General features: G+C 51.8%; 8 protein-coding genes across 8 annotated transcripts; 4 read left to right on the top strand and 4 right to left on the bottom strand.

Annotated features, from left to right (window-relative positions):
* Positions 1–69: 69 nt before the first annotated feature.
* On the top strand, positions 70–5,019 carry AA0111_g3328 (putative RWD, RING finger and WD repeat-containing protein; the record flags this gene model as incomplete). Its single annotated transcript, XM_028649200.1, has 1 exon — positions 70–5,019. The coding sequence occupies one exon, from the start codon at positions 70–72 to the stop codon at positions 5,017–5,019; it is 4,950 nt and encodes a 1,649-aa protein (XP_028509198.1).
* Positions 5,020–5,507: 488 nt separating this feature from the next.
* On the top strand, positions 5,508–6,260 carry AA0111_g3327 (hypothetical protein; the record flags this gene model as incomplete). The annotated part of the gene is made up of 1 exon (XM_028649199.1): positions 5,508–6,260. One exon carries the CDS (start codon positions 5,508–5,510, stop codon positions 6,258–6,260), a length of 753 nt encoding a protein of 250 aa, XP_028509126.1.
* Positions 6,261–7,032: 772 nt separating this feature from the next.
* AA0111_g3326 (hypothetical protein) lies at positions 7,033–9,475 on the top strand (the record flags this gene model as incomplete). The annotated part of the gene is made up of 2 exons (XM_028649198.1): positions 7,033–7,204; positions 7,296–9,475. 2 exons carry the CDS (start codon positions 7,033–7,035, stop codon positions 9,473–9,475), a joined length of 2,352 nt encoding a protein of 783 aa, XP_028509125.1.
* Positions 9,476–11,523: 2,048 nt separating this feature from the next.
* On the bottom strand, positions 11,524–12,291 carry AA0111_g3325 (hypothetical protein; the record flags this gene model as incomplete). The annotated part of the gene is made up of 1 exon (XM_028649197.1): positions 11,524–12,291. The coding sequence occupies one exon, from the start codon at positions 12,289–12,291 to the stop codon at positions 11,524–11,526; it is 768 nt and encodes a 255-aa protein (XP_028509226.1).
* Positions 12,292–12,690: 399 nt separating this feature from the next.
* On the bottom strand, positions 12,691–13,138 carry AA0111_g3324 (hypothetical protein; the record flags this gene model as incomplete). The annotated part of the gene is made up of 2 exons (XM_028649196.1): positions 12,691–12,996; positions 13,058–13,138. The coding sequence occupies 2 exons, from the start codon at positions 13,136–13,138 to the stop codon at positions 12,691–12,693; spliced, it is 387 nt and encodes a 128-aa protein (XP_028509127.1).
* A 323-nt stretch (positions 13,139–13,461) lies between these two features.
* On the bottom strand, positions 13,462–13,897 carry AA0111_g3323 (hypothetical protein; the record flags this gene model as incomplete). The annotated part of the gene is made up of 3 exons (XM_028649195.1): positions 13,462–13,553; positions 13,609–13,715; positions 13,815–13,897. The coding sequence occupies 3 exons, from the start codon at positions 13,895–13,897 to the stop codon at positions 13,462–13,464; spliced, it is 282 nt and encodes a 93-aa protein (XP_028509130.1).
* A 292-nt stretch (positions 13,898–14,189) lies between these two features.
* On the top strand, positions 14,190–14,812 carry AA0111_g3322 (hypothetical protein; the record flags this gene model as incomplete). Its single annotated transcript, XM_028649194.1, has 2 exons — positions 14,190–14,347; positions 14,488–14,812. 2 exons carry the CDS (start codon positions 14,190–14,192, stop codon positions 14,810–14,812), a joined length of 483 nt encoding a protein of 160 aa, XP_028509129.1.
* A 620-nt stretch (positions 14,813–15,432) lies between these two features.
* AA0111_g3321 (hypothetical protein) lies at positions 15,433–16,278 on the bottom strand (the record flags this gene model as incomplete). Its single annotated transcript, XM_028649193.1, has 1 exon — positions 15,433–16,278. One exon carries the CDS (start codon positions 16,276–16,278, stop codon positions 15,433–15,435), a length of 846 nt encoding a protein of 281 aa, XP_028509134.1.
* Between the last annotated feature and the right edge of the window lie 438 nt (positions 16,279–16,716).

The raw sequence follows: 16,716 nt of genomic DNA, 5'->3' as shown, positions 1-16,716 counted from the left end.
GTTTGATCTTGCGTAATCGGTCGGGCATCCTACCGACGTTGCCAAACGGGGCTTAGTCTGGTAAGTGGCATGTCCCTCGGCGGAAGGCGCGCCAAGGGGCCAGGCCTATCACCACCATCAACACTCTCACCACCATCTCTCTCACCCATCTCGGCCGCGTTTGCCAAAGCCAAGATGGCGGCCACAGGGGGTGGGCCATCGTCGGCATTCAAGTCGCCAACGTTTGATGATAATGTTGAGATCAAGGTTGACGACGATATTGGCGCCGCAAGCATAAGCCCAGCAGGTCGCGACGTGGTGCTCGCCAGCAAAAGTGGCCTCCGCATCATCGATCTGGACAACATCTGGTCTCTGCCCCTGTTTATCCCGAATCAGTCTTCATGGGACGTCGCAGATGTACAATGGTCCCCTTTTGCAGCACGCGCCGAGTGGATCGCGTCGACGCGAAATCAGCTTGCGCTTGTATACAATCTCTCCATGCCTTACAACAACAACAAAGCACCCATCGAATACACATTACGCGCACATGATAGGGCTATAACAGATATCAACTTCTCCGCACACCATCCTGACCTCCTGGCAACTTGTGGCGTGGACAGCTTCGTCTTCGTACATGATCTTCGCAGCAGGCAAGCGCCATTGAAGCTTGCCGACTACACAGCAGGAGCTACCCAAGTCAAATGGAACCGCCAGAACGACAAGATCATTGCAAGTGCTCACGACAAATACCTTCATATCTGGGATACTCGTCACGGAGCGAACCCTCTTTCTACCATCACCGCTCACACCACGAAGATCTACGGCATCGATTGGAATCGCAATGACGCAAACAAAATTATGACCTGTTCCCTCGACGCAACTATCAAGTTTTGGAACAATGTAGGCTTAAAAGACAACATCACTGTCCCTCGCCGCGTCATCCGCACTCATTACCCTGTATGGCGAGCGCGACACACGCCGTTTCCGCACGGTATCCTTGCCATGCCCCAACGCGGCAATTCCTGTCTCTGGTTATACAAGCACATTAATGATAGCGACCCCTCGACTTTCACCAATAGTCACGCAAATGTCTTCCAGCAGCACGAACCTGATGCCCAAGTTCGCGAATTCCTCTGGCGTACACGTGGCTCCACCGATGACGGATTCGATAACCGCGATTTTCAGCTAGTTTCTTGGGGTACTGACAGACGTCTCGTACTTCACAAGCTACCTTCTGAGGATCTAGAGAAATGGGTCGGCCACCGCAAAGGTGATCCACTCGTGGACAAGCCCAGTACGACACGGAAAGGTGCTACGTACGTTTCCTATCGGGATGGGCCTATACCTACCACTACTGCGACCACTCAGGATGAATTTGGCCCCCCTCGTGCTCAGCGCAAAGGCAACCTGTCAACTCTTTTACAGAACTACTCGCTCAACGAAGAGACTTACACCCCGCGCTTCCATGGCCAAACGCTTCCTCAGATACATCCTGAGACAGTTCCCCGAGAGACTATGACTGCTCGGCCGATTCGGCGCAATGATCCGCGCGTCGTTAACCACATGAAATGGATCAACGGCGTCAAATTTGGAGGTGATCGCCACAACAATGTCGACGATCAAGCTCGGCCCAATCATTATGATCGCACCGAGAAGCAGCCATTCCAAGAGCAGAACGACCTTGGTGCCGAGATTTCTTATGTAGGCAACAAATACAAGAAGCTGGCTTTTGAAGAAATCGATGTTCCGGGACGCCGCATCAAAGTTTCTTTCAACGGACCCTGGGGTGATTGGGATACCGCCACAAATGAGCCTAAGCTTGTATTCCTTCGATTCACCATCAAATTCCCGGTCTCATACCCCAAGGCCATCGAAAAGCAACAATCAGGTACCATTGTTGGTAGGGCACCGACCCCACTGGACATCGAATCCGAGAGAACGACAGCCGCGATCAGCAAGGACAACCAAGAGGAACTGATCAACAACATGCATCGCATTGCTGAAACCTGCGCAGATCAACAGCGAGAGGCGCTGGAGGCAGTACTCTCGTATGCGTTGGGTGAACGAGCACTAGACGATAGCCTGGACCTGGCCGAAGATGATGACCCATTGGGAGACCTTGGACCACTACCCGGAGAGAGCTCCAGCGAGGATGAGGATCACGAGGGCGAGTTCACTGATGATGTGATGCAATCATCTCATACCAATGCTAATATCCCTCTGCCAATACAGTGTACGGCGCGATTTTCGGTAGATGGATCCCTTGTAGTCGCAAAGATACCGACCACAAAGTCAATGCCTGGCTCAGAAACATTCAGGTTCCAAATCACCAGGAGTCTTCGACAAGGTGTACTGAAGAATGACATCTTTGACTCGTTCGGCCGTTTTACTTCTCGACGTCCCGAGGCTTCCGACGGCGGATCATCGCCATCCTCATCTGTCGGGTCGTGGGAAACATCTTCCACCCCATCATCGTCATCCGGTACCGATCATGCAGGGAATGCGCACATAGGAAATTTTCAACCGCCACTGGCTTGGCAGAAGTCTGCGTCCCGATTCCAGTCGCGGAACTCATTACCATCTTCGACCGGCGTAGGAAAGCAGGCAGTCAAGGCTAGATCCACAGTGTCCATACTATTTTCGGCTACAGAGGATCTAGTTCCCAGTAAGCGTGAGTTGGCAGAGGAATACCGAATATTTGGACCTGGACCACTCATATGCGAGCACAACTCTGAGGTCGCTCGAAAGTACGGTTACGATGACCTAGCTGATATTTGGATCCTTTGCAAACTGATTTTGAGTAACGAAGTGCCATTGGAGATCTTACCTCAGAAGTACCGGAGAGATCAAGTCCTTGTGCTTGCCCGGAGAGCTCTTGTGAGGATCAAACGCAAGGACAGTGGACTAGATCTTCAGTTCGACGAGGCAGACACAGTGAAAAACCCTAGGCTTAGGGCACGTGTAAAATGGGGCCACCACATTGTTGTTACATGGCTGATACCTTCGCTCTTTGACCATTTCGAACGTCTAGCAGACACACAGATGCTTGCTATGCTGTCATGCATCTTCGCGGAACCTGCTGCTCGTGAAGGTGTGACCTCAGCGATGGCTAAATTGCGGCAGTCTCAGCTTCCTATGTCCATGGAAGCACCAGCCTTCTCCCTAGACTACTTCTCCTCTGTGGACGCTGCGTGGAGTTTATTCAAGCCTTCGATTTCTGTGCCGTCTACACCGTCACATTCACGCTTTGCGACACCAGCCAACGAGTTTGCATGGCAAAGATTGGCAAAGAATCTCGACACATATGGAAGTCATGGAAGTTCCAATGGTCCATGGGGCAGCGATCATGTCAGCTCTGATCCCGTCACGCCATACTCTACCGGTAACACCCCACCTGTCTTGTCCAGGGCGTCCACGACGAGAACTGCGCACACGACTAATCACACACCATACGGAACGTCGCCCGAGCAGAGCCATATAGCCCACAAGAAAAGTTCAACAGCAAATTTCGCAAGTGCCGTTGCTGCATTGTCGCGTCCCTTTGCAAACGCAATCTCCTCGTCACCGCCAGTGAGATCACGCATGGATGATCTTTCCACGTCAGCACCCACCAGTGCTGTCACCTGGGGAACAACCACGTTCTATGGTAGTGACTCCCACGACCAGAGCAACATGTCAAGCTCACGTTCAAAACACGGCAAGCGAGCTAGTTTCGGACAATCTGAACAAGTCAACGTCAACTACATCGACGATTCCGATTCTGAATATGAGAGAGTCGATGACGATGGGGCTTACATCACAACGGGTACAAGAGAGAATACCGTGCCTGGCCCGCCTCGAGACGGCACAAGTACCAAAGGATCTATCAAAGTCACGCTCAAGAATCAAGACCAGTTCGACGATGAAGCATGCTTCAGTCGTCCGCTATTAGACGCAAGCAAAGACTGGCTGCATCGGGCATGGCGCGAACAGTATGCTGAGATGCTCAGTCGTTGGGGCCTGGTCAGTGTACGCGCCGAAGTATTGAAATTCAACGGCCTCGTATCGTACTTCCCAACTGAAACCCCTCGTGCCGTCCAAAAACATGGCTCGGTGTCTCTCGCCCTCAAGCAGTCCGCAGATGAAGACGGTGACGAGAAAGCGATGAAGCACTTGTCGCAAGCCTCATCTACGCTGGTGCCTCCAACTCCCACCACGACGCAAATGAAGCGCTCATCTGGTCCATCACCACGCCACTTCTCTTTCAACCCAGAAGCAATGGAATTTCAACCTGGAACATTTGCCAACGGCCTACCGGAAGAGTTTGTACCGAATCCTGATGCATTTATTCCTGCCGAGCAGTATCTTCGTCTCTCGATACCTGTTCCAACTCCGACAAGGGAGTTAGATGAGAGTGTTGCCGGTCTTGGCACATCACCTGGTCAAAGTAGATTGCAGCCACCTTCCAGTCGAGCGAGCAGGCCGAGCCTGTCGCGAGGCACATCAAACGTCTCCGCCGGTTCATCATGGCGGGATGGACGTGATGGCCGCTCGCGCACGAACCTCACCACTGCATCTGCAAAATATACTAAATCAGAACCTGTGTACAGCTGCAGCATCTGCTGGATCCGAGTTTCAGGTCTCTTCCACCTCTGCCCTTCATGTGGACACGTCGCGCATATGGACTGCATGGACGATGAGATCGGTATGGACGACGGCGAATGCGTAGTTGGTTGCGGGTGCGGTTGTGGCCTTGAGGATGACGATGAGCGCAGCAGAATGGAGGCTTACATTGAAGGAGTGCGCGCCGCGAATGCTGCAGGTATCGCATGGGAAGAGGGCAGTGAGTGGTTGCCTAGTGGAACCACGACTCCTGCCCTGTATGCTGAGAGTGCATATGGAGACTTCATGACGGGCGGTGTCAGCAAAATGGCAGGCACCAGCGAAGAGAAAAGGAAGGAGCGGTTAGGTGGACGCAGTAACGTCGTCAGCCCTACGCCCACGAAGACAAAAAAGAAGGGGAAGAAGAAGGTTAGGGCTTCGGGGTTGAGCTACTACTGAAGCCGTGTACTTGTGCACTGGGAGATACCCTATTCTTTCCTTGGCTGTTTCTCTTTTACGATACCTAATGTTTTGAATTCTCTCATCGTTCCAGCGCTTGTATGATATCTGGCATTTGTTTGACATATGGAATAGCCTTTGGTAATGTAATCCTGTCTTTATTCTACAAGCTGTAGTTAACAGAAGAATCCATGCACATTGATACAGCTTGCATATCGTTGCGCTATCTCATCCAATCGCGTAAATGTATGCAAGCGCTGTCCTGATCCCAGCGCTTCCCTCCACTTTCACCTTCACTTTCCCCCGCGTTACAAAGGAGATTTCTATGTCCTTCGAGTTTCGGAGACTGTGCTGCTTCTGGTAGAGCCCTGATGCTTATAACAAACAACTCGCTTCACACACTCGTTTTGCAGCTGCTCGAACGTTGTCTTTGCATTCTTGTCACTTACTACACGGATACTCTCCAAGTGTGAATCGAACAGTCAATCATGTCTTTCTTCCACAACGCTTGGAAGGCTCTGGACGGCTTTGGACAAGAGGCCGGCAAACGCGTTGGCGGCGCCGCACACCAGACATTCAAGCATCTCGACGCTTTCGGACAAGATGCAGGTAGAAAAATCGGACCTGCTCTTGGGGAAGCTTGGAAGCACATGGATGCGTTCGGTCAAGAGGCTGGAAAGCAGGTCGGCGGCGCCGCACACCAAACGTTCAAGCATCTCGATGCCTTCGGTCAAGACGCAGGTAAAAAGATCGGTCCCGCTCTGGAGGAGTCATGGAAGCATATGGATGCGTTTGGTCAAGAGGCTGGGAAACATACCAGCCTCGCGGCAGCAAGGACTAAGCAATGGGTCGAAAAGCATCCAGGAGAGACCGCTGGCATCGTCGCGTGTGTTGTGGCTGCTCCCATCGGTATCGGAGCCGCGTATGCTGTTTTGAATATGGTGGGCTTCACGGCTACGGGGGTTGCAGCTGGATCAGCCGCTGCAGCAGCGCAATCGGGGATTGGTAGTGTCGCAGCTGGAAGTACTTTTGCGGTTCTGCAAAGCGCGGCAGCAGGAGGTGCTGGTGCTACACTCGTCAGTGGCGTCGCTGGAGGCACGGCCACCGGCATTGCTGTTGCTGCCACGACTCCTGGATTGATCAAAGCTATACAGGAAGGCAAGAAGGAGGTCACGATCGATGATGTCACGTACAAAATCGAAGACAAAGAGGAGGCGGAACCGTCACCACCAGCTCAGTAGAGTCTGACAGTGTGGTCGAGTAGATTGAGGAGGGTGTGAAGGCATTGGGGCACTACATATCGCGTCAGAGTAACACGGCATGCTTACGACTGGCGAGGCATAGGGCAGAGCTACGGAGAAAGTTTACTAGTGTAGTGTCTTGCATCTTCCGTACCTAGCACAAGCTAAAGGGATCAGCTTCCGGCAGACTCAATCCAGTACTAGAAACGTGAACTTGTATGCGAGCCGCAACGAGCGCATTCCTAAGATGGTGCTCCGCGGGATCTTCGACGGCTTCGCGTCGCTCCCGAGACAAGGCTGAGCCGTTGGTGGAGCGGTTCACGGCCGGGTGACAGGCGTAGCTGCACGGGTTCCGAACACAGGATGGCGCCGATGACGCCTGCATCACGACCCGGTGAACCCAAAGCAACGGCTAATTCCAGAAGTCTGCCGTCGCACAGGTTCCTGGACTCGAGTAACTACCGCTGCACACTACCGGTCACAAGGGTTCTTGTGGAGGATTACCCGACTGCGCAGGATGAAGGATGATGCTGCGGCCGTACCCCACGCGTGCCCAGGTGATTCGCGAACCCGATAAGTACGGCGCTAGCGAGTAGCCGCGCATCTCCCCAGCTTCTTCTCCACTTTAGATAGTGTCTCTCTCTTGCTTATCCGCAAAACCCCCGATGATTCTAGTCATTTTTGCTTAACAGGCCACCTTCTTCTTGCATATGAGATCACCAGTTGCCAGCGAGCTCGCCCAGGGAACCAACACTCGCACCAGTCGCGGCAGATGGCTGAGGCTATCGCTGTTCCGTCGCCCTCGTTCGTGCTAAATCCCCCAGAATCCGCTCCGATCGACATTAAACCCACTAGAAAGACGGCGTCTGCTTCGTGTCCAGCACCCAAGAAGGCTTCCGATACTGCTGGCGTTACTAAGAGGAAGCAGTCCAAGAGCCGTAATGGTATGCTCGCGCTCTGTCGACTCTTGCCGTCTACACGATACCCATGACTTGAGGCACTTCCGCTAAGCATTGTACTAACGTGTCTGTACAGGATGCGTTACCTGCAAAGCAAAGCGCCTGAAGTGTGACGAGAAGAAACCAACATGCGAGCAGTGTGCCAGGCGCGCAGTGACCTGCGGTGGCTACAAGAAAGACTTCAAATGGAGACCGTTTGAGGAGCCAAGCAGCTCAAACAAAGCACCTCTCAAGTCGCGCCAAGGTCAGTTCGTCGGCCACGATTTGAAAACACATCTAACAAGTCCAGGCTCAGGTCCCCAAGTACCGACGACGTCTATGCCCTCGCAATTTCAAGGCCACTCCAACTTCCAAGACCACCAATATGCCTTCACTGGCACACCGCACAACGCGTACTACCCGCCACGTCAACATCCGTACCCCTTCGTGCATGGCCCACCTATACAGACATCCTTCTCACAGCCCTCATTTGTACCCACTGAGAACCTCTTCGCCGTCTCAGCAGCCTCACCCTTTATCGTCCCTCCTATGTCCATATCGCCTGCAGGTTCATATGCGCCGGGATCATTCGGGTCACAAAGCGTCTTGGGGGCTGAGAGCACGACCACTGTGCAAACAAAGGCCAACACCGAGTCAAGTGCATCTCCTGGCCAATCACCTGGACTTCTAGACCTTCTCGAACCAGGAACTGATCTTAACGAACCACCAGAGGAGTATTCCTCTTTCGTGTCTCAACATGAGGCCTTTTACCAGCCCACAGGCCTAACACCCCCAGCTTCAATGGAGGAAGACGGGATTGAAGAATTAGTGCGCGACAGTAATGGATACCTTGCAAATTTTGTCACACGATTACCATCTCCCTCACCATCGAGCTCTTCAGGATCTTCTTCGAATTCTCCCGATTTCAAGATACCTGCCCAGGTACAATTGTCTCTCACATCGGCGGAATCAATTACACGACGTTACGACAGAGATACTTGTGGTGTACTCTCAGTGAAAGATGGACCCACGGAAAACCCATGGCGAACTCTTATCTGGCCTCTCACACGAAACTGCCCAGCACTCTACCATGCGATCGCATCCATGACCTCCTTTCACCAGTCGAAAGATATGCCCATCTTGCGTATTCAAGGCATCGATCATATGCGAAACGCTGTACATGCACTAGCTGCTGGCCTCCAAAATATGCGTGTTGATGCAGCTATCTCTACCACACTAGTACTGGCTTTTGCCGAATCATGGGATCAACATATCAGCACAGGCATAAACCACATCAAGGGGGCCAAGATTTTGATCAACCAAGCCCTCGTGCAACATCGCCATAAGCCAAAACATGGCGAGGAATGGACGCGGCTGAAGTTCCTGTGCAACACCTGGATTTACATGGACGTCATTGCCCGCTTAACGTCCGCTGATGACGACGATGCATACGATGTAGACACTATACAGGAAAGTATATATGCTACTGGCGAGACAGAAACTACGCTTGACCCTTTGATGGGCTGTGCGCATACACTTTTCCCGATTATTGGCCGGGTAGCAAACCTGGTCAGAAAAGTACGGAAGTCTGACAGCAATGGGCCTACTATTATATCACAAGCAGTACAGTTGAAATCTCAGCTCGAAGAATGGACTCCCCCTTCTTTCATCGAAGATCCGGAAGACGAGACGACAAGCCCACATGACACGATCAAAACTGCACTAGCTTACCGAAATGCCACACTACTTTACCTCCATCAAGCTGTACCGGAAATTCCATCGGAGTCGCCTAGTGTGCTCGCAAAGAGAGTGCTTTGCGATCTGGCCACCGTGCACCCGCGCTCCCGTTCAATCATCGTTCATATTTACCCACTGATGTCCGCTGGCTGCGAGGTAGTTGAGCCGGACGAGCGCGAATGGGTCACAGAGCGCTGGCGCCTGATGTCCTCAAGAATGAAACTTGGAATTATAGAACGATGCTTGGAAGTCACAAAAGAGGTCTGGAGCCGACGAGACGCCCACGCATCAGAGCGTGTGTTACACCTAAATGATATGCGCAGCCATAGTTTCTCGCCGGATGTTGCTTTGGAACACGAGGACGGCGTCTTTTCTAGTGACTTCGACGGGAACGGCGACTTCTGTTGCCAAGAGACATCGGACTGGAAATCGGCGTTGCCTAATGATACGGAGAACCTAGACGGGATTGTTACGGTCAAGGATCGCCTGCATTGGCTGAGTGTCATGAAAGAATGGCAGTGGGAGATCCTGCTCGGATGAACATCAGGCAGGCTCGTGCTTACTCACTGCCACGTCCACTGTCTCTTCACGCAGTATCACAGGGAGCGACCTTTCTTTCAGGTCAACGAGTCAGTAATTTTTGGTACGACTGTATCATGATTCACGCCCGTGTTTCACAGCGTTTCACAACTGCTGGCTTGAGCACACGCGTCCGCATTTTGGAGTTGCATTCATTTCGCTTTGCCCCTTGGGGAGTTTGCATCACGATACAAGGAAGTTTCGTTCAGCATTTTCCAAGGCTAGGAGGAGCTTATTGAAAAATCGCCCAAGAAAGCGCGGTTCAGGGTATTCTGCCTTGAGGCCGATTGTAATGTTGGAGCTTACCGGCTCGTCTCAGCATATTGCTGCAACCATATCGACCTTATTTTAATCGGTCCCCGTTCGCACGAATACTATGCCATCCAATTTGATTGGCCACAATGAAAGCTTTTGTCCATCCCGAAAACTCAAGGACCGCTCTTCATTTCAGAATTTCCTTATTCGGCTGACCGGTATGACGCGATCATTCAAGTACACATGTGCCACATGGGCCCCCAGTGTTAACGTGCCGGCGCGATATACGCTACATTCCCATCTCGAGATGGGTTACGTCTTTGTAGACGATCCGGAATGAACACACGCTCTTATATACTACAGTGGCGGCGCCAAACAGGCGCAGGCTGTCAGAACGCAACCACTGACTGCAGTACTCGCTGTCAAGAACAGCCAACCGTGACACGGCGTCACAACGCTACGGAACGCATGATCCGTGCTCCAAGGGTCGATCATAAAGTGTGGAGACATATCATAGGCAGCCAGATTCGACCTATCACATTCATCACAAGATGCCTGTCAAGCGTTGCACACCACATAGTCGTCATTCAGGTCAGCCTCTTACCCAACATAGGCTAGCAAGCTGCAGATATCCGACGTGCAACATGAATCTGCATGAGCAACAGAGCTGTTATGCTCCCGGGATCATATTGAACGTACATACGCAGCAAGGGCCGAGTCCTGTGACATATTACAGTAGTAGCAATGCATACTAGGGACGCCTCGCACAATCGGACGTTTGACAAGTCCCGGTATTCTCGCTCAGATGCCCCGAGCACCAAGCGCCAGGCTGCAGGTGCGACAGAAGGCCGGACTGCAGATACCGCATCGCGTTATCGTAAAAAGAAACAGTCTTGGAAGCGCCAGATCATTCAGCCACGATCGTGTATGAATATAAACAACTGTACGCTAAATGTGGTTCTGGGCATTCCAAACGAGCCAAACTAAATCCCTCAGTCACACTGTCAAGTCAGGCTTACGCGTCATTCCTCAGCTTTTCGTGACGACTCAAAAAGACAAATCTCCAGCAGGTACCCGCCTTCTGTCCTAACTCTTCCTTTGCGCAGGACACCCTGCAGAGCTCAAAGAACTCGTACACTATCTCAGTAACGATTCGACTTAGTACGTAATTCACGGGAATCTGCATAATTGAATTCATCAGATATGCAGGTACATTCTTTCCTAGATTTTCTCAGGCCAGACATGGACCATGATACATCAAAGACAGGCGCCTGACAGCCCACTGTATGTACCACGGAACACCAGTACTCAACAAGCATCAACCACGTCCACCACGCTACTGTCATCGTCGAAAGACTCAACGGATGCACAGACGTGTTTGATCCAGGGGCACTATTGGTGGCGTATTGCGCCGGAGAAAGACAATCTCAACCACGATACACGCCTTCTCACCTGATGTGATCGACACATTGGTGACGTCTTCGCCTCACGTTTCACCTTGAATACTGATCTCATAGAGCTTGCATTGCGAACTGTACCAGACTATTGTCGAGGGTGTGACTGTGAGTGTACTACAGATATTGCAGCCTGGAATAGTGGAATAGAACTGAAGTTGGACGAGCACTTATAATGGTCTTATTATCTGAAGAAGGCAGACGAATAAATCTTCTGAGATATATCATAGTGATTGCTAGGATGTAATCTAATGCGCGATTGTTTTCTCCTACTACGCCGTCATCTTGCGTTGTCTGTCTCTAATGCTCAATACTAACTTGAGGCTTTGTCTCAATCGCCTTGACCTTGGAATTAGCAAGCGTGATTGTCTGCACCCAGTTTCGACCCAATTCATCCGCAGCGGCCAACCGCTCCTTGAGTCTGGCGATGCGCTTGTCAGACTTGGACTGACGGCAGCGCAAGAACTCGATTGTTTTATCCTTTGCGTGAAGCTTAGTCCAGTGTATGAGAACAAAATCGGTGGGTCCTTGCTGGCCCTGTTGCTGCTCGTTCTCAACCATCGTGGGATATTCCTTCTGCTGGTTCTTCAACTTTGTCCACGTGGCTTTACGTTTAGCAGCCGCTTCATGTGCTTCTTCAAGTTGCTTCGACAGATCCCTAAGCTGAAGCTCCAGAGTCTGGATTCTTTCATTGCTAGCTTCGTCGTTGCGGCGAATACACTCCTTGAGCTCCTTCTGAACCCCCTTTAGATCAGTGATCTCGCTATCCCTATCAACGAGTGCTTCCTCCAAGTCGGTGATCTCGCTTTCCTTGGCTGCGAGCGTTTCGGAGGTTTGCTGAAAGAGGTTCTGGTTGAGCTCAGACTGTTCAGTCAGCTCTCCATTACGCCTTTGTAGATGAGCATTGTCCTGAGCTAGTTGATCGTTCTCCTGTGAGAGAGACGCGAATGAGGGAGTGATAGAAGAGGTAGTCGATGCCGATGACAAAGCCACTGCGGAGTCGTTGCGACGAAGCATCTTGTCGAAGAAACTCAGCTGCTGAGGCTTTGGGGTGAATTCAGTAGACATGCTGCTAGGTTTTATGGTAATTGCGGTACGCGACGTTGGGCTACTGATTGTCAAGCACCGGCATACGAGGTAATTCGAAGAATACAGTAAACTCTGAATCAAGCGCCTAATTCTAGCTTTATGGGACGTATACGTCGCTCAATAGGATAAGTTTTATAAGTATCATGCCTAAGATGTGTGTAGTAACAGTGTGGAGCATTGTCCGTCCACCAGCTCAGTAACATAAGACATTGTCATGCACTAGAACCAAGAAGATGTTCAAGTGCGGCAGAGAACATGATGTGATTCTAGGCCCAAAGGCCGTTGCCGAAGAGGAAAGTCTATCAACGGACCAAAGACAGACAAGAAAGAGGAAAGAGGGCAGCAGAAGACAACTACACGACACGACCCAAAACCTCTTCAAGCCTCCTTGAAGATTCCACTCCACTTCTCCTCCCCAACGCGAAGAACCACAACCTTGTCTGGCACGATATACGTCTGAACGAAGACGCACTCCGCCCTATCCTGAAGGACCGCCAGCTGCGTCTCCACATCCCCCTCCAACGCGCAGACTTCCGTCTCCAGGCGCTCGATCTTGGCGGCCGCAGCCTCTCCCTCTTTCGCCAGGACGGCATTGCGCTCCTCCAGGACCCTGACGCAGTCCTGGTACTGCTTCTCGATGCGCGCGAGCACATCTGCTGCTGGGCCAGACGAGACAGCGGGGTGCTATACAAGATAGTATGTCAGTGCTGATCCGGAAACGACAGAGGTGCTTGGAGGTACTTACGTGGGTATGAACGAGGATGTCCAGGAGCGCGGCATCGACATCGTAGTCGGGGTTTGGCTGGAATGGGGCTGAGTAAGACATTGTTAGATGTGTAGTCTTTAGAGTTGTTATTTGTGCACGTTTGAGGCAGAGGTTCAGCTGTCGTAGAAGGTATATGAGGTATTGCGAGGACGGAGAAACAGCAATAGAACAGGAGGTTGAGACGCTTATATGATAGGTATGAAGATGGGACGAGATCGGTGAATGGTGAAATGTCACTTCAGGTGAAAGGGGATATCTTCGAGGATGTTCAGTTTGGGCTATACCGAAGCTACTGTGCTACGCTCTCTCGAGCTGGATGTATGCCCTTGCTTCTTCACCTGCGGCTCTTGTCTTGTTCACTTATTCTCTTTCTGCTTATATACTCATGCGCCCTTTTGTACAAGGTCCGCGACTTGTTGTTCGATGCTCTTGTCGTCCAGACCCTTTAGCGACAGCTTCCTCTCCTTTCCAAAGTCTGTTCCAGATTATTAGCAATGTTTCTCCTGTGTCTTTCCTTAGGTGTGACGCACCGAATCGCGCATATACGGTGGGCTGGGTGCCGCTGGCTTCGCGGATCATGATAGGAACGGAGGGGTTGGCCTTCTTCATGGCGGGGTAGCTTCGTGTAAGGAAGTTCCTGTATGTTCCATCAGCCCAGCTCGTTCGGTCCTCCTTGTTCTGCTCTTCTGCGTTGCTCTGCGCATCGTGTTGCGCTCCTCACTTGGGTGTCGCATACCTTGTGGCGGCGCTGTGCTCGCTAGTCTGGCAGAACAAGAACCTCAGCTCCTTGAGGCCATTTCCAAATGCTTTTGATGCCATTGCAAGGACCGTTAATGTGGTGTGGGGGTATCAATCGGTGTCTGTCGTCACCCGCGCTGCAGCGACATTCAATGTTCGTCGGAAGCTGCCAGGAACACGCCTTACCCCTTTGGGCCTGGCTAACCGGAGCAACCCCATCGTAGTTCCGGATTTATCATTCACCAAGGCTTGAGCCCGACATCGCGACCGCACGCACACGACCATCGTCCCGGACTCAGCTGCACTCCGGACGCCTCAATTCCCCTTCTGCTCGGATCGCCAACTTGGAGAGTAAAGGACAAAGACCGCGATCATGTCGTTCCGCCCGGGCTCCCGCATCTTCAGCTCTTTCCGACCCTTCTTTCAACGCGCAAATGCCCGCCGACATGCCGGCACAGCTGCAGGCGCTGAGCCCGCTGGCTTCCAAAAGTTCTGGAACAGCCCTATCGGACCCAAGACTGTCCACTTCTGGTACGCTTCCTCGACATGACCTCTGTCTTCCTATGCGATGCGCTGCAGCTCCCCGCTTTGTCCGGAGCGCATCCGCAGCAGCAAACACACGAGTCCAAAACGGCCATTGTTGAGCTATGAAGTTGCTAACACTATCATAGGGCCCCAGTAATGAAATGGGGCATGGTCCTCGCCGGTGCCTCCGACTTCTCCCGCCCCGCTGAATCTCTCTCCTTCACCCAGAACTTCGCTCTCATGTGCACAGGTGCCATCTGGACACGATGGTGCTTCGTTATCCGCCCCAAGAACGTTGCCTTGGCTGCTGTCAACTTCCTTGTCTTCTGCGTTGGTGCTACACAGGTCGGCCGTATCTACGCCTACAACAAGTCCATCGAAGGCACTGAGAGTCAAGCCAAGGGCGAGATGAAGGATCTCAAGCACACTGCTGAGAAGGCTGAACAGAAGGCCGAGAAGGCTCTGAAGTAAATTTGGGACAAGAAAAGATAACGAGGTGGAGGTGAAAGGTGGGCTTGCAGCCGGAACGCTGATTGTTGAGCGTGGGCTGCTTCGAGTACGGCAAGAGCTGGATGTACATCTATCATGGAATTGTGTCAAAGCATATATACCGGCGCGATATAGTGAATGGTACTTCTTCGCTTCAACCAGCAAAGAAGTTGAGCAACCAAGTTCTTTAGATCCCACAGACTTTGTGTACGCGAATCCCCACCTGACTTCATGTGCTGTCCCACCTCCTCGCCACAAGTACCGACCTAACGACACAGAAATCTGGTACACGCAGCGTAGATTATGATGCACTCTAGTCATCAAGGTTCTTGGAGACATCATGAAGAGATATATTACGCTTTCATCATTGAATATGCAGGGAGGGTCCTATCTGCACTATGCTACCAGACGAAGCAGTTCCTCGGACACTAGGCTTTCAAAGGTTTAATGCCCATCTTCACCCATGAATTGATTTGCATTTCCTACATCGATCTGCCTTCCAATTCCATCCGCACGGATGCACATGCGCGCCAATCCTAAGCCAATACCTCATAGTTTTTCCATCGTCTATGCCTCCTCGATAATATCCGAAGCCCTCTGCACTACAGAAAACAAAAGATTCGGGACCAAAAGGATGACCGCTTACTGGATGCAGACCCCTCCTCGTCACGACCGTCAACTTCGAGCGATTCGAGTTGTGCAAGAGCATCGTCGAGGTCAGCGGCGTGTTGCTGGAGAATGTCATCAGATTCTCGGGATTCTAGCGCGGAAGACGCCGTGACAGGTTCTGTAGCAACTCCTCGTCCGTGAATAGATCTAGCGAGAACAAGGGTATTGAGAAGCTCTGCAGCGCGAGGTTGGGGCACAACCTCTGGAATGCTGATGAGGTCTTCCAGAGACGGGCTCGGCTCCATGGGCTCGCGTCGTTTGCGTCTGAATCGTTTTCTAAATCTACATGTCTTCTTCTTAGGTATCAGACGTAGAGGCGATGGGCGTGGAGATGATGAACTTGGAGATGACGCGCGAGGAGATGTGGGACTTGGGGACGTTATACGAGGAGGAGATATGGGACGAGGAGATGTCGGATGTGGAGCGTCGGCGATCGGTTCGGGTACAGCAGTTGCTGGAAGCAGAGAAACTGTGTCATTCTCGTTGATCGTGTCCGAGGTGTTCATTGTCAATTGTTCGTCTTTCGACAGAGTCGAGCTCGTCATTCGAGCTGGTACCGTGTCGTCTTTGGTATCTGATCCTATGCTCTCGCATGCGATCACCGCATGACCGTCACTATCGCCGTTGATAGAAGAGCCCATATCTTGGGATGTCACCGTGATCCAGGAGCGCAGTGAATCGTTGTCCGGGGTGCATAGACCGTCGTCTATGGGACTGCTCCACGAACTCCGCCTGGAATGGCCCTCTCCTGATTCATTGCATTCTTCTACCGTGCTCATAGCTGGTGAACCACGACCGCAGAACTTCAAAGTTGGCCGACCTCGGACCCTTGACAACTGGACCTTTTTTGCAGAGTCCCACACAAGAGCCTTACGACAGCGAAAGCAATGTTCGATTTTACCTTGAAAGCTCCATTTAGTCACTTCGTCTCCACAGAGGGGACAGATTCTGCGATCTATTCTTGTGTAGCAACAGTATATACGTTTATATTTCATGCGTCGTGATACTCTAGGCATGATGGGTGGGCGGATGGACGTATGGTTTATGGAACAGTGTATCTCTTCGTGAATGGGCAAGTGCGCCTCCGACTGCAGTGGCTACAAAGCGAACGTCGCGAGCGAATGCTTAACAGTAACAGTGGTCGTTCCTGAACGCTAAGGCCGACTTTGAAGTGTAATGAATGCGCTGCGTCTTGTTAGCAGAGCCCTAGATTGCTG

This window comes from Alternaria arborescens (genome assembly GCF_004154835.1).
Source record: "Alternaria arborescens strain FERA 675 chromosome Unknown contig_6, whole genome shotgun sequence".
Lineage (NCBI taxonomy): Eukaryota > Fungi > Ascomycota > Dothideomycetes > Pleosporales > Pleosporaceae > Alternaria > Alternaria arborescens.
The sequence above is the reverse complement of the archived record's forward strand: the minus strand, read 5'-3'. Positions and strand labels throughout refer to the sequence as shown.